General features: G+C 40.2%; 1 protein-coding gene across 2 annotated transcripts in view; it reads right to left on the bottom strand.

The window, feature by feature from the left end:
* Window positions 1-17,568, bottom strand: part of stk32a (serine/threonine kinase 32A) — a 67,886-nt gene that overhangs the window by 28,461 nt on the left and 21,857 nt on the right. For both annotated transcript variants that reach the window (XM_026181893.1, XM_026181894.1), the window contains exon 5: window positions 17,391-17,564. In XM_026181893.1, coding sequence (XP_026037678.1) covers window positions 17,391-17,564 — 174 coding nt within the window. The remainder of the gene's footprint in view (window positions 1-17,390; window positions 17,565-17,568) is intronic.

Here is a 17,568-nt window from a genome sequence, read left to right as displayed (position 1 = left end):
TTTATCCTAAAAAGGCCTTATATCTGCTTAAAAAAGGAGGTGAATGTACAGCTGACTGGCATGCAGTTCTTTTGAATCATTTCACTTAAGCAAAAAACAATATTTAATAAGGAAACTTTAAAATGGTGATCTCTTACATTCGCTGTGTGATGAACACAAATGAATCTTAACCATTTATGAGAGAACGGGGGCGTCAGGTTAAACTGTGGGAGCAGAAACCTGAAACCTGAGAAGAGTGGCAGGTGTGGGCCGAGACCCTTTCAAAAGTCACAGCTTCTCCGCACCATGTCCTTGTTTTTCTCCTATTTTCTACCACGTTTTTTGTTTTTTGGTTTTTTTTTTGGGGGGGGGGGGGGGGGGGGGCGACATTTTTACATGTTTTTTAACCCAACGTGCACTTACTAGGCACTTTATAGCTGATTAGTACTGGACTATGGAGTTGCTGCAAATTTGCCATCCATGAGGCAAACCTCCCATCCAAGATGGCATACTGAACTGAGATCTGATCACGAGACTCCTCACCGTTTTTCCAATCACCTATTGTCCAATTCTGGTGATCCTATGTGAACTGTGGCCTCAGAATTATTTTCTTAGTTGACAGGAGTGATGCTCAGTGTGCTCTTGTCCAACTGCTACAAGGTTTGACCTGTGTGCTCACAGATTCTTCATACCTTGGTTTAACAAGTGGCTATTTGAGCCTTCCTGTTAGCTTGAAGCAGTCTAGCCAATCTCCTCTGACTTCTGGAATCAACAAGGCATTTTCAGTCAGAGAACTGTGGCTCGCTGGATATTTTTCTCTTTTTCAGATATTCTCTGTACACACTATAGAAGGTTGTGTGGGAAAACACCAACCTGTCTAATACAAACAAACATGCCGTGTTCAAAGTCACTTAAATCACCTTTCTTCCCGATTCTGAAGCCCGCTTTGAACCTCAGCAGGTCGTCTTAAACATTTCTATATGCCCAGATAAACTTAATTGCTGCCAAGCGATGAGACATTTGTGTTAATAAGCAGCTTAACAAGTGTAATCAACAGTGGCTGGTGGATGTTTATCATCAAGAAGCACCACAGTAACACCTCACTGTCCTGCTGAAGCAATGTATGTTTGTGGAATTAGATCTAAATTGTAATTTAAATATAAATAGCCCTATTCTACTCTTATGAGGTATTCAAAGCATTTAAAAGATTATTTAATGAGCAAAAAATAAAATAAAGCACATAAAAAGAAAGAAAGAATCTGCTTCCAGTGAAAGTTTCAATTTCGTTACATTTTATTTATCTTATTATTTTATTTTTTAACTGGAAAAAAATATTCATTTATCACACAGATTATTTTTGCTAGGAGATTTTGTTCCTATTTTTAGTTTTATGTTTTTAATATAGTGTGTTCTTTTCTCCTCTTCATTGAAAACAAGAGGACTCAGTACCGGTAACGTGTACTAAAAAAAAAAGAATCCATAGAACTACAGGAAGTTAACTGTCAGGGTGAAAATTAATTTGAACAGAGAAACACTGACTGCTGATTCCCAAACTGTTATAGTGACAAAAGCATCTGCAACAATACCAAGATCCCTGATGACAATCAGCAACTTCAAAGAACAGTTCAGTGTCCAATGATTTCCCTCCTGGCCATTTTTAAAGTTCAAAGCATCGTTATTCTCCAGTTTTCCTTGTTTTCATTTATCTGTATTTGACACCGTCATCTGTCTTTTCCATACCATGACTCTGTCTGCTCCACTGGGACTACTCCTAATATCCTATGTGCTTACACACTTCTTTGCATTTCACCTTTTCACCTTGGTGCCTTCTAGCAAACACACTGAAACCTAAAACTCTTCAGGCACACACAAAAGCACAAACTTAAAAGTGGCGCACAGTGTCATATTCTGCTAATTACCATCCTCCCTGTGTGAGACTGATGTGCCGGTGTGGCTGCAGACTGGATTCAAAGACTGGAAGGGTACATTGTGTTCTCAACTTCACTCTGTTCTCTTGTCTCTGGAACATATCACCACTGCTCTAAAATGCTTTGAACTGGAGCAATGATATTCAATATTCAGAGCCCTCCTCAAATGTTCCACTGTTGCTTGATGATCTAGCAGCATTCGTTCTGACATCAACTTTACTGAATGAAGACATCTAAGAGGAGCATATTGTGTTTGCATTAAATCGGATCATGATAACACAATCAATTGACCTGAGTGTTTTTCATGTAAAAATGTGATCTGTAATCAGGCTATGGGTTTATTTCATAATGTGAGACAGAAACAGTATAGTAGTAGTCCATGCTAAATGAAGTTTTATCAGTGTTTGAATAATACCTTACACATATTGGGTTGCGCATCCTCACTTTTAGTGGGTGTCTCATAGGGATGGGTATTGATAAGATTTTCACGATTCCGATTCCATTTTCGATTCTGTTTAACGATTCGATTCTTTATCTATTCTCTTATCGATTCTTTTTAAAAAAGGAGAACACTAAGGTCGATTAGCTTAGAACTTTGTTTTATATCTTCTCTTTGAACAAGATAGAAATTTAGGAGTAACATGGCCTTACAAACCCAACAGTGAGATCTTAAGAGATCCACAGCCTACAGCTCTTCAATGGGGTGTCACCGGGTCCCCAGGAAAAAAAATTGTAAATGTAAAATAATAAAATAAATATTCTTCTGTAGCAATAACAAAGCATAACATAAATTATTCTGTAGCAATTACACAAGAATATCCAGTAATGTCCCTGCCTACAATTAAACACATTCACTTACCTAAAATTGGGGGCATCTGCTGTGGCAAATGGTTCAAGCCTTTTACCACAAACTTAGTCACTGCTCGGTGACATTCGTCTATCCTGGCCTGAAAGGAGACGCTACCGGTAGACTGCAGCGAGAACTGCCAGCATCTGAGCCAGACTGGCAGGTTTTGTAATAAGGCAGATCGCGCTAACATAATATGCACTGTTAGTTGATGATTTACCTGCCGCATTAACGGGAGAGGACGTGCAAACGTTACCGCTGCTGCTGCGTTGAGATTCACGAGTCCGGAGCGGAATTAAAAACATGACATTCATTTAAGGTCATCACGTGTTTTGTGAACAAATGCTTTTGCATATTCGTAGTGTTTCCTCCCTTAAATTAAGTATCTACTATGCAAGTATTGCAAGTTGGCCTGTTGTCATCCGTTCTCGTAAACTTTTGAGCGTTTGAGCCGCTTACGCGCCGTGTTTCCTGCCAGGTAAATGACGCTCCGCAACGTGGTGACGTCATTCGGGGCAACTGGAATCGATAAGGGAATCGTTTGCAAAAATGGCAAACAATTCCAAGGAATTGAAACAGTGGGAATCGGTTCTCAACAAGAACCGGTTTTCGATACCCATCCCTAGTGTCTCATCTAATTATGTCTTTTGCATATAGGAGCACAGCAGGACTTAGCATATCAAAGGCCACACTGACCTGGGCTCTCTGTGTGGCTTTGTGTGCATTTGTGTCTGTGTGTGTTGAACACTCTTGGAGACAAGGAGAACCTGTAGCATTAGACTTGGCTCTCTGGCAGATCGAGTGGCACAGGCCCAGGCGGGGGTAAGAAAGGTCGACCGTGTAACCCTTAATTAGCTGACATTTGCCTCAAAGGCTGGCACTGAGGGGGAGAGGAGGGGCATGTGTCGCCGCTAAAAAAGCACACTGCAAGTGAGAACAAGGGAGCATCTTTTACTGCTAAAGTCCAAGCTGTCATTGTGATGCCACAGGAAGCAGCAGGGGCCGACACACCTGGCTTAAGAGATAAAGCAAAGCGGCAAGTCTCATTAGGAGTTGGTGCATGGTAAAAGCCGAGCTGCTGAGATAGAGGTGATGACCATGATGACCACGAATGACTTTGTCTTTTGGCAGTCGACATAAATGAGCAAGCAAACAGCAAGTTTTGACTTGAAAATATTCCCATTGTATTTTCAAAAACTCACATGATCCATAGAATCCACCCATCCATCCAGCTACAGTTGCAATTACAGGGATTTCTGCTGATTACTTAAAACTCTTCAACTCACCTTCAAGTCACAGTTTTAGACAAGCTAAAGGGAACTAAGCTAATAACATAACATATTCTTGTTTAAAATATAACAAAAGAATGAATTGTCCCACACACTGGTTGGGCTGAACCCTTTATAAAAGTGCTTTTGCAAAAGAAGTGCCAATATTTTTATAAACCTAGGGATTAAAAAACCCATTGACCAATTCTAATTTGCATTCAGTTGAAAGACCCATGAATTAAATGCTAGTTTTCTTTCACAGCAGCTGACATAAATTCAATCACACATAATCAAAAGGAGGTCAGACGGCTCTGCACTAATGTTGTCTAGGGGAAAAAGCAGTGTTAGTATTCACAGTTTTATTTTTCCTTGACTCAGCACTAAATCAGAGAATGTTTACTCTGCCGTTTACCTTGTTTTTATGACCACATAATCACAGTTGGAGTAGTGGAAGCCCATTGAGTATTCTTGGGATTTTGAAAAATAATTCCCATTATTTTGTTTCCAGTGATCTGGATGTGAGGTATCTGGTCACTATGGCCTAAAATCCAATTTCATTGCAGAGGACATGAGACATCTCACCCGGTCATTTCAGCTAGCTGTTTGTCAGGTGTGCATTAGCCAGGATAACTGCAATGCAGCACCTATTAGTGCTAAAAAACACATGTGTCTGTTTTAGCCTTAGCCACACCAGGACTGTGTGACGACTGGACTGCTTGGTTAAGTTACACCTTAATCCACAGCAAAAGGGATGAAAGAGCTATAGTTGTTTCCTTTCCTTTCTATAATGGAAATTGCAGGGGGGGAAAAAACTAATATATTTCGTTCTTGCACTGACAACCACTAAACTGTGAGATAAAAACTTGTAATCATCAGCCATTGTTTGTCACTGCTGGAGTACTGCAGAATTGTTGCTTATATGAACAAGATGTTTTTTAAATAAATTCTCTCAGCCAAAGTAAAAAGTAAAGCATGTATCATGACAGTTTACATATAGTTTGACAGCTGTGACGCTCTGCACAGAGATATTAAGTTTATATCTAAAGTCCTGTATACAAATTTAAATATAGGGGATAAAAGTGCTAAATTTGAAGAAATAGTTTGAGGTCTAATAGCCACACTAAAAGAGTGTTTAAGTCATAAAAGCTAAAAAAAAAAATGAGGCATGCAATTAAAGAGCTAGAGTATTAAATCTGGAGAAACAGCAGGAACAGTGGCGATTTAAGAAAACACAGAATGCATAGATCATTGATATTCTGTATGGATAAACAGAGAAAATGAAGCAAAGGACGAATGAGAGAGTGTGGTATGAATAAGAAATAGGAAGAAATATAGGAAGCTAGGGGAAAATGAAGTAAGAAAGGAACAAAGAGCAAATTAAACAAGTAGGATTAAAGGGATAAAGTGTGAAACAGAAAAAGTGACCAAAATTTTGGGCTCCTTTGAGTGAGGAATTTGATGAAGGGCCAGGGAAAGCTGATCCCCTTAGCTTTTCTCTCAGTTGACTGACCCTACAAGCTATTAGCAGGATCTAATGGCCTCATTACAGCATGCTATGAGAGGCATAGGAGTAACTGAGCCCTGTACCCGGTCATACGACACCACGCTGATACTCGACCAGGCCAACACACCTGAGAACAGAGGCTTGTGCGCACACTCACACCCACACACAGGTCAGACCATTAAAAAAGCACATGTAATAATACACATGCCGAAACCAACAAGACAGAAGCACACCTGCTTACATGTGAACTGTGAAGCAGTAAGGGCTCCTGGGGGGATTTTAGGGGAAGAAAGCCAGACTTGTTCTGACATGTTGCGGTAAAAGTGGCAAACAATCTGCCACATGCGATGACAAAAACACTAAGCAGTCGGTCTAAAATTAGCCCACACGCACATCCTGTGACTATGACTTCATTGTTGTATTTATTGTATTGTTAATTTGCAGGAAGATCTAAAGAATGAAGCCAAATCAAACATTTAAAGCCACATAGCAAATACATTGTTACAATTTAACTTGACCATTATCTTCTTGATTATTTAACAGTCGGTTAGTCCATTTAACGTGAAATAATGAAAATCACTATTTTAAGGGGCAAAACCTTAAAATCACTACACACCCAGCCCTGGCATCATGACTTTTCCTTTTAGTTTTTTGTTAAACTTTGAACAAAATGCAAAATTTGTTGCTATGAAACCTTTAAATCTTGCTGTTTTCCACGTTAAAAAGAAAGCGATTCATAGCTTCTACAGCGAAATTGGCGGTACTAGTTTTCTGCTAGCAGTTTAATAACAGGCTCTTTCATGGCTCGGCCGCTTTAGTAGCTTCTCCCCTCTGGAATAAAAGCGGGGAGCTGTATGAGCTCGTGCCGCTCCCCCTCTGTCACAAAGGAGAGTGGAGGAGCTCTGGAAGCCCCAGAAAGCCCTCAGCTCAGCTACATCCCACACTCGCCCAACAAGCAATACACACATGAACACAGATATGCACAGTTTGTGTGCAGAAATATGCACGCGACCACAGATTCACACAGTGTCAGAATCCCTCAGTTCTCAGCACCCACGCCCACCAGCAACTGAAGAGCGAGTCAGACAGCCGCTGCCTTTGAACGTGAATTGAAAGCCCAACTTGATCCACAGAGACTAACTGCTCCAATCCAACAAACTGCTGCATCTCTCATCCACCCTTTCGTCTTCCTGTTAACGGCAAGCAGCTCTGACAAGTGCGAGAAAGAGACAGGTGTGCGTGTGTGTGTGTGTCTGTGCTCTAGTTTATCCACATGTGTAAACAATATTTGGCGTGCACCAACAGTTGAGAAGAGAGACGTTCATTCTTTATTCAACAATAAATGCCGACTGTTACCCGGTTAACAAAGTTGGCCATGACGAGTTCCCGGACTCTGGGAGAGCGGCGAGCAGACACGAGAAGCAGCCAGTCAGCGCTAAAAACTCACATCACAATTACTGGTGATGAATAATTCACAGAGTCAGAAACATTCAGAGATTGTTGCAAAAGAAAAATAATGTCATCTTTTTCTCTCTCTCTGCCTCTTTTCTTTGTCTTTCATCACCTTCTTCTTGTCTCTCAGTCTGCCTCAGATTTCCTGAATGTGCTGCTTTCTCCTTCCTCCTTCTATTTTTTTTTAAATTCTACAGAACACTTGTGAATTAAATACACAAACAGCCAATTAGTGATCTTTTTGGAACAGACTTGCTTGTAAACAGTCTATCGTGTTCACAGCACAAACCTCCTCCCATCCTTTAATCTGTTACTGTGAGCTGAGGCTGAGCTGAAGGAGATTTTCGAAAAAGATAACGCTCAATTCACCGTTTTTTTTTTTTTGTTGTTATTGTTTTTGGGTTGTTGGTTTTTTTTTTGGTGGAAATCAGGAAAGCTAGTACCAGCTGGCACTTTAATCTCCATTTATGAAATATGAGCATATAATTTTCCTCTCCCTCTCTTCCCTCCCTCCTGTTTTTTTTTCTTTTTCTTCATCTGCTGGGAAATAAAACATTAACACGCTCCATGAATAAAGGATACTTCACTTGAAGACCTGACAAATGCTCCCCATTTCAAACAGCTGATGGAGAGTAAGAGTAATGACTTTGTCTGCAACCATGCATACAATTTACTATGTTTTATCCTTTTTTTAGAGCACAAGAAGACCCACTTCCTTTCACCTTCACTTAAGCAGATAGGTGAATTAAGATCATATTCCCTTTCGGCAGCTTAGCAAAAGGTCTCTTGAGGAGAAGAGGGCGGAAAGAGCAAATAAATTATTTGAAGCACAGCTATGTTTGTGCCAATCCCTCTGAGAAAGAAAGAGACCATCCACAAGAAGAAACAAAGAACGAGGATGTACAAGAGTAGAGCATGGATAAGAAATACAGTAGGAAGTTGGAAGAGGAAATGGCACAAGAGGTGAAAAAAGGCAGCAATAATGAAAGAGATTATGAGGGAAAGGTAGAGTGTACTGCATGTGTGTATACATGTGAGAGAGAGGCTCAAAGAGGAGATGAGGGGAAGAGATCAGAGCTTGCAAAGGCAGAGCCTCTTTAGCTGAAATAGGGTTGCTGCTGCAACAGCTGGGTCTCAGTATGCTTCAGTTCATTTAATAAGAAATAGTAATGTCAATAAATAGACTGGTTAGTTTCCACACAGAGGCAACAGCAAACAATGGGATCTGTCAGTTTTTTCAGCATCTTTTGACTCTTTTGACTTAGTTTTTAGGTCCAGAAGATGTTTCATGTCACTTGGTCTGATAGTTACCTATGCTTATGCTCATACTGAGGCTGTTTCTGAGGCTGCTGGCTGGTGGCTGACTCTAAGTTCTGGATAGTTTTAGCCACTTAACCTTTGTTGGCTTCTTTCAAATGTTTGTGTTCAGCTGAATGAAAGCAATTTAAGTATTTGATTAAGTTTGTTCTTACAATCTCGTTTGTGGTGTTCATCTTAACTCAGAGGGAAGAGCTTTCACGCTAACAACATAGCATGTGGCTACAAGTGTGTGTGTTTGTGTCTACTTAACGGCAGTACTGTGTGGATGTTGTGCATGCATGAAAGCGATCAGCTAGCAACTGGTTATACATGAGGCTAACCAGCGGGTCAGGGCCAAGAATGCTTAAAAATCTGCCAATATCAATTCCTGTCTGGTTGATCATTGCATCTCTAGTTTAGTTTGAAGCTTTTTAAAATACTTTTTGGACAAGAACAAAGGTCTATCCCACAGGAAACAATACAACATAATAACAATGTAAGACCAATTTAATATTTGTCAAGGCCTTTTAATAAGAAATTGTTTATATTAAAGCAATTAGACTTTGTATTACTGGTTACTTTGTATTATTAGTCTTAGAGCACTGTATTGTTAACTTTAAAGTTATCTATATGAATGACAGAAATCATCTGTATATTAATGGTCCTTACAGCTTTACCAGGCATATCCATGAAAGCATCAGATGGAGCCAAGGTACATACCTGTATGAATTTTTCCATACATGCATTGCAGGATGTAATGTACGTGCAGATTTCTTGTTGTAATGTCAGCATTGATTATATTTAAGTATAGCCACACTTTTGAAAATTTAGTTGTTTCCACCATTTTCACTAAGCACAATCCTCCAGCGTGCTGCACAGCAAGTGAGAGATGCTCCTTCCCCTTGCACAGATTGTCTGAAAGAAAGGTGCTCCTCCCGGATTAGAAGGAGCAAAAATGTTTCATGTCATAAAATGTTAATCTTATTGCAAGTTAAAAAGTGACTTGGTCAAACGAAATGTACCAATATTGTAGTTTGGATCTTTCTCCAAAACAATTAGAATCCCCCCAGCACTCTAGTGCACTGTAGCTATCATGAGGACACAATGGGCAACTGAAGTGGCTGATGAAAAAAAATGTGGTGGTGACCAACTGACTACAGCCCAAAAATCACTCAAATATACCCCTTTAACTGAGTCCATGAACCTCTGCTGCCATCCTGGCCAATTGGCATAGCAGCAAACGCATGCTGGCCTGAATACAAACCCTCCTGTTCATCCTTTAATAAACCGCGCATTGTCAAAGCCACTGTCCAGCACCTCGTTGCCATTGTGGTGAGCAGCAAACTCAAAATGCAGCTAGCTGGTACCCTGGTGGGGTTCTGGCTCAAGCTTAGCTAATAAATCATCACATTCTATATCAGTCTGGCTGCCATTAGGCAATCTGATCAAAAGCTCCACGCCTATCTGATGATGCAAGTATATGCAATTTAGACTTTTGCCTTGAAATGAGGAGATGTGATTAGGTGTGACAGACAGAGTTTTGTAGTAAGCTTAATAGAAAAGTGAACAGTGTCCTTGTGAAGCTTCAACATTCGGATGCTGTAAGATGATGGAAATGGAAAAGAGAACATCAACTACAGTTGCTTAAGATGAATGTACTGCACTACCAGTCTCACTCAGTCAGAGTTCGTCACATTGCTATCTCTCAGTACATTAAAAAAGCAGTGCAGATAGCAAATGAAGACAACTTTAATAAAAGAATCCATAATTGCATGCACTGCAGCAGCAATCAGTGCTATAGCATATTATTAAAGTTCTACCATATAAGTGCTTGTTTTCATGCACTGCTTGTAATTTTCAGCAACTTTGGCACAGCTGTGGCTCCACGCTGTAGTGGTTAACACACAAAAAGTCCCCCAGTTGAGACTGAGATGAGACACAAACCCAGCTTCAAGGGGTCACAAGCTAGTGTAAGCCTAGTGCCGATCCCAAATCTCTGTCAAATCAAACATGTGGTTCTGCCTCATGTGGGGACCCTTTCAAAATAAAGGAGCATCTGAAGAACCTTTGAACTTAATGCCTCATTTGAATGTCAAGTAACTATTTACTAAACTTGCATGTAGCTCGGGTTTAACTTACTGAGTTGAGTAGGTGACCCATAGTGTTAAAGCAGAGGCCTGGTTTGAATCTGGCCTGCATGCTTTCCCTTGTGGGCTTTCCTGTCTTCTCTCCACTATCCTAACACAATAAAGGCTAAAACCCCAATAAATGCACTTTAAAAACTTAACTCAGGGGAGTCCTAAAAGGCATTTTTAAAAAAGCCAAACGATTAATCCTTTAACGACTTTAATGGGCAGTCTGTTTCCTGACTGCAACATATTGACTCGTTAAGAGCACAGACTGGTTGACAACATGTAAGTTTTTCCATTATGAGGATTCCAAGAAACACTGAAATGCACCCGAGGATGCACAGATAATTGTTGTTGACGTCAAAGAGGATGGGATGAGGTAAACAACCACAGAACACACACACACACGGACAAACAAATACACACACGTCCCCCACCGCATTCTTGCCATTTATCTTTCCACTTGTTTGGAAGGATTTGTCAAGTCTCTGAAGATGTCATATAATTGAGACTCAGTCTAATGTAAATAATTCAGACTTCCCACAGAGATTTATGTTAAACAGTAAGCAATGCAGAATTAGGTTTACAAGATATAGGAGAACCAGAAAATGAGAAATATTAATGGCCCATAAAGCCTATAGACTAGTAAATCCCATTATTTAGTTTTTTAATTAAAATGCAAAAAGTATGGCATAAAAATTTAAATTGAATAAGCTTTTGCTTTAAATAATTTTTTGGACATATTTCAAAAATATTTTTGCTTGCTTGTTTTTATGACAGGTGACTTAATAAACACATTAAGCACTATGTATATACTATATATGTGCTTTTGAACTAGTCATAGTATGGATACACACATATTCCAACAAGCCTAGGTGTGTAGAGAGTTTTTGTTGTTTAACTGCAAAAATACCCTTAACTGCTTTATGTGATACTGAACTAAAAACAAAATAAAGGAGTAAAAGGTAGAAGTAAAAGGTATCAGGTAGTTGGGTACAGTTCCCGCTTCAGTTTAATGTCTAAAGGATGTGATGTAGTAGTGCAAGATCTGACCATCTAGAATGTAGAATTGGTATATCTGACAAATGAAATTTAAAGCACTCATACTTGAATAAGCTGTGTCATCTTCATTTTATTGTACAAATCTGTTTTATGGCTCCATGTCTAAAAACCTGTTCAACACCTGTACCTCTGTACTGTAATAGCATATGCAATACCAAACTTACAAAGTCTATTTTAAGGTAATATTATTTTCCATTAAACATATTTCCACTTTGTGTTTCATGCTCAGAGGTTGCTCTATTGTCCCTTGATGACACTGAACTAATTTCCCTCCTTACAGGATGAGCTGAAAGACTGTTGCTAAGATTGAATGTTCCCATGGGACCGTTCCTGTTTCCATATAGCAGCAAACTATACCGTGCAAGGACTCATTATTGAAAATTACATAGATATGTCTGCTGATGTTGCCATTGTTGTCTCGTTATTATGGTACCCAGAATATAACTGGGACATAACTGCATAAAAGACATTTACCCTGATCTCAAACCACACCAAAACCTACATACACTATGCAAAAGCCTCGAGCCACCTCCCATTATCTAGTTATCAATATAATGTCATTATTCAGCTTCTAAGGAATCAGACTTTCTTGTAATTTCTTGTAATTCTTGATCAATAGTTCTCTAGTTATGAAGGTCTTTCAAAGCGAGGGGATTTTTTTTTGTTGCTTGTTAAGCCACTTAACACTGACCTATGAATCATTCAAGCATAAAAAAAGGTCCAAACTCAATGGATGAACCAGTGTTGTGTTTACACATAGCGGACATCTTAGCAAATAATTCATTTTAAATGGTATCTTCATTTCTAGTAGCCTGATGTAAAAAAAAAAACCCATATAATTTCTTCTCATTTCTTTAGTTGAGTTTGAAAAATGCCCAAGATAACATCGTTTTACAGGGATCACATTGTATTTTTGTAACAAAGTGATCCCCGAGGAGCTAGCATCATAAACAGTGTGTGCGGTTTGTCCTCAAAAAATGTAAGAAAACAAGTGGAAGGCAAATTGCCAGGCCTATTTATGGTAGATCTTAAGAAAAAAGCAGTAAAATATCACAGCAGAGATCTGACACGGGACCTGAGAGATGCATTGGCTCTTTATCCATGTACGGTTCATCAAAGGTTCATCAGAAATGCTGTCAGTGGAAGGGCGGCTGTCAAGAAGCCATTTTTGAGGAAGGGAAAGAGGAAGTAAAGACTGAGGTATGCCAAATTGCACAGGAACTGGACTGAAGATCATATGGAGTCATGAATCCAAATTAGAAAATTTTCGTTCACTAGTGATTATTATTAGTGTAATAATAACAGAGGAGGTCAGGAGAGAAATCTAACAGCGAGTGGAACAGTAAAACGGTGTTGGCTCTGTCTTTCAGCATGTAGTGTTGGAGATCTTTTCAAAATGGATGGAATTATGAATACATAAAAGTACTGTCAGATTTTCATCCACCATGCATTACAATCTGGAAAGCATCTGACTGGCTGCGGATTCAAAAAACAAACATAAATATGTTAGGTTTATATTGTTGGATTGTCATTTATGCTTAGAAATATATTCTCATATATGCTTAGATTTTTATAATTGATTGCATAAAGATAGAGGTCTGATCCTTAGCAGTCTGCAAAGACTCTGTGTGCCTCCCAGAGCACTCTGGCATACAGACATATCTTAAGGTCATGAGAGAGGTCGTACCTTCTCTTACTGATTTATGGTATAGGAGGACACCTACTCTGTATCTATTTAAGTATAAGAGCCCTTTGTTTAGGTGGACCGCTGGACTCCTAGCACCAGCTTTGGGGAGTCTTCACAGGGTCACATCTTGACCACACACACACACACATCTATACATACACACAGACAAGGTACTCTTTGTTTACAGCAGTGTTACGAGGGAACAGACGAGAGTGACTGGGGTTCGAGCGGAAGGAACGGCGCTCGTCACAGTTCTCTCCCTCGTGCACGAGATCAAACAAAGAGCTCTGCTTGGTGTCCAGTGCTTTTTGCTGTTGTAGTAGAATTGTGTCGTTCCAGCAACATTATAACAACATACAATATATTTGCTCATACGAGCTGCAACACAAACTCAAACTAGACACAATCCGAGAAATTTTAATGTTCTACCAACTAATAACTTAAATAATATATGTAATAGTAAAGGGGTTTGTGTATGTATGTGTGTGTGTGTGCACGGGTATTAACATCTTCCTGGGGACCAAAAATTGGTAGTTTACTATACCTGTGGGGACAAACAGCCCTCGTGGGGACCCCACGAGTTTGAAGGCATTTTTGAGACTCAAAATGTGGTTTTAGTGTCAGGGTTACAATTAGGTTATGGTTAGGTTTAGGGTAAGGATCAGGGTTAGGCATTCATTTTTGATGGTTAGGGTTAGGGTAAGCGGCCAGGGAAAGCATTATGTTAATGAGATGTCCCCACAACGATATAAATACACACGTGTGTGTAGAAGCATCAGTACCGTATGCTGATATCCAGCCATCATATGGAAGAAGCTAATGCCATGCGTATTTTACCTCTGGCATGATCAAACTTGTAAATGACATAATTAACATGTGATCGTGTTGCATGTGATTAATGCCATTATCATCACTGCTCCCCTAATTATCATCAAAATCATTAAAGACCAACGGAAAGAGAATCTGTATGTCTCGTATTTATACCCATATAGACAGGTGCATACACACACAAACGTCCACTGAAACGCATTCGCTCGGCGAACCCAAGTCAGCGCGTCCACGTCTGAGTGAGGAAATTATATATTCAATTTCCATACAGATGAGCCGAGAGTTACTTTCAGCTCCTCTTCCTATTTGAAGCTAATGAATGCAGATTGAAAAGATGTTGATTCCATCTAAACAAACGCCCCCAACACCTGCGCATCAACTGGCAAGTCTGTCCTCTCCAGGACTGAAATAGAAAACATAATTTAAATATTCATACCCTCAATGGGCTGAATGAATAAGCAAATTATTAATCCGTCCCACTTATTTCTCCTCCTCTCTTTCCTGTGGAGGTTTAAGAGCGTGGACAAGAGCAAGTAGCCTGCTTAACGTTAAATGGTGTAATTTGTTATCTGGGGGTGTTGATAAATTAGTGTTCTCTGTTACAGTGATGTTTCCTATTAGTCATGATCTGAGAAGGTCTTTTTCCTATGTTTGTGTCTTTGCTCAGACATCAGAGTGGAGGAGTAATTTTAAAGACCAATATACACAGAAAGCATTTTATCAACTGTTTTTGCTGTCAGTCAGTAGTGTCTGGATTTCATCAAGTGTGCCCATCGACACGCAATCTAAAACCTGTCGTGCCCTCTAAAATCAATGAATGAAAAATGGTAAAAGATGATTTATTCTGCTGAGCCATCATCAAAACCGTTTTTATATGGGAAATTTTTCCATCAATCTGGTGTAGACAGTGGGTCTGGCTGCCTTCCTTAAGGTCCGCTTTGGAAGACAGCTTGTTCTCAGGACAGAAACACTAAACAGAGGCCTGAGTCAGTGGGAATTAACTCAGGTAATGTGGATTCCCAGTAAGTGGTGTTCTGAATACAGACATTACATTGCTTCAGTGAACATCATTATTAATAGCTAATTTTCATGGACTGCTAATTCATAAAATGTACAAAAACTATCCTGTAAAGCATAAACCGGGTAAATGAAGAGAGTTCTTTGTATGATACAGGGTTGCTGTATTGTTGTCTGTTACTATGTCACGAGTAAGGCAGTTTTTTTTTAACATTTTGCACACTCAATGTACTTAATGTATTTTGGCAGCAAACGTTAGCCAATAATGGAACATCTCATGCACTTTGAGTTATTCAGCAACTTAAAATAATAACATTTGGCAGTAGGCACACTTTTATTGGCTCTCTGAGTTGTGGTTTTGCCATAACAGCAGATATTTCTGCCTGAAAAGCACTTGACTTGCATTTTGAAAATTAAGTAAGGCATCAACACAGCAACATACAGTGGGGCAAAAAAGTATTTAGTCAGCCACCGATTGTGCAAGTTCCCCCACTTAAAATGATGACAGAGGTCAGTAATTTGCACCAGAGGTACACTTCAACTGTGAGAGACAGAATGTGAAAAAAAAATCCATGAATCCACATGGTAGGATTTGTAAAGAATTTATTCGTAAATCAGGGTGGAAAATAAGTATTTGGTCACCTCAAACAAGGAAAATCTCTGGCTCTCACAGACCTGTAACGTCTTCTGTAAGAAGCTTTTCTGTCCCCCACTCGTTACCTGTATGAATGGCACCTGTTTGAACTCATCATCTGTATAAAAGACACCTGTCCACAGCCTCAAACAGTCAGACTCCAAACTCCGCCATGGCCAAGACCAAAGAGCTTTCGAAGGACACCAGGAAAAGTATTGTAGACCTGCACCAGACTGGGAAGAGTGAATCTACAATAGGCAAGCAGCTTGGTGTGAAAAAAATCAACTGTGGGAGCAATCATCAGAAAATAGAAGACATACAAGACCACTGATAATCTCCCTCGATCTGGGGCTCCACGCAAGATCTCATCCCGTGGGGTCAAAATGATCATGAGAACGGTGAGCAAAGAGCCCAGAACCACACGGGGGGACCTGGTGAATGACCTGCAGAGAGCTGGGACCAAAGTAACAAAGGTCACCATCAGTAACACACTACAACGGCAGGGAATCAAATCCCGCAGTGCCAGACGTGTTCCGCTGCTGAAGCCAGTGCATGTCCAGGCCCGTCTGAAGTTTGCCAGAGAGCACATGGATGATACAGCAGAGGATTGGGAGAATGTCATGTGGTCAGATGAAACCAAAGTAGAACTTTTTGGTATAAACTCAACTCGTCGTGTTTGGAGGAAGAAGAATACTGAGTTGCATCCCAAGAACACCATACCTACTGTGAAGCATGGGGGTGGAAACATCATGCTATGGGGCTGTTTTTCTGCCAAGGGGACAGGACGACTGATCCGTGTTAAGGACAGAATGAATGGGGCCATGTATCGTGAGATTTTGAGCCAAAACCTCCTTCCATCAGTGAGAACTTTGAAGATGAAACGAGGCTGGGTCTTCCAACGTGACAATGATCCAAAACACACCGCCCGGGCAACAAAGGAGTGGCTCCGTAAGAAGCATTTGAAAGTCCTGGAGTGGCCTAGCCAGTCTCCAGACCTCAACCCCATAGAAAATCTGTGGCGGGAGTTGAAAGTCCGTGTTGCTCGGCGACAGCCCCAAAACATCACTGCTCTCGAGAAGATCTGCATGGAGGAATGGGCCAAAATACCAGCTACTGTGTGTGCAAACCTGGTAAAGACCTATAGTAAACGTTTGACCTCTGTTATTGCCAACAAAGGTTATGTAAGTATTGAGTTGTATTTTTGTTATTGACCAAATACTTATTTTCCACCCTGATTTACGAATAAATTCTTTACAAATCCTACCATGTGGATTCATGGATTTTTTTTTCACATTCTGTCTCTCACAGTTGAAGTGTACCTCTGGTGCAAATTACTGACCTCTGTCATCATTTTAGGTGGGGGAACTTGCACAATCGGTGGCTGACTAAATACTTTTTTGCCCCACTGTAGATGGAACTGGCGCATTTGATAATGGCCGTAGTCTCTGGCAGAGGGTAAACTGTTGTGTCAGGGATGACCTTAATGTCAAGACATCTTGACCTTGCCCTGTGGTGGAGCAGTATTAGAAAACTATGTGGATGAAAACAGCCAAGGAGAAAAGAGGAGTACGCAATGCCCAAGCTCTGGTGAAAAATGAGGCAGGAAGCATAAGGAGGACGCGTGCTGAAGACTATTTCCGTCCTGTTATTTTTAAAGAGACAGAGGGCAACAAACCCTTAACTGTATCATTAAAGGTAATTACAAAAAACTATATATTGAGTTATAAAAATGTCAGTTTATAGAAACACCTCTTACCTGTGTATGATGCGCTTGGCGCGGAGATATCCCAGAGCCAGAGCCAATTCACAGATGTAGAGTTTGACAGTGCTCTCTGAGAAGTGCACATTCTGCTGGAGGTGGTAGCGCAGGTCTCCGCCCAGAAGCAGATCCACCACCATAAACATGTCCTCCTCATCTTGGAAGGAATACCTAT

Source organism: Astatotilapia calliptera, chromosome 10 (assembly GCF_900246225.1).
Source record: "Astatotilapia calliptera chromosome 10, fAstCal1.2, whole genome shotgun sequence".
Taxonomy (NCBI): Eukaryota; Metazoa; Chordata; class Actinopteri; order Cichliformes; family Cichlidae; genus Astatotilapia; species Astatotilapia calliptera.
This window is presented reverse-complemented; position numbering and strand designations above follow the sequence as displayed.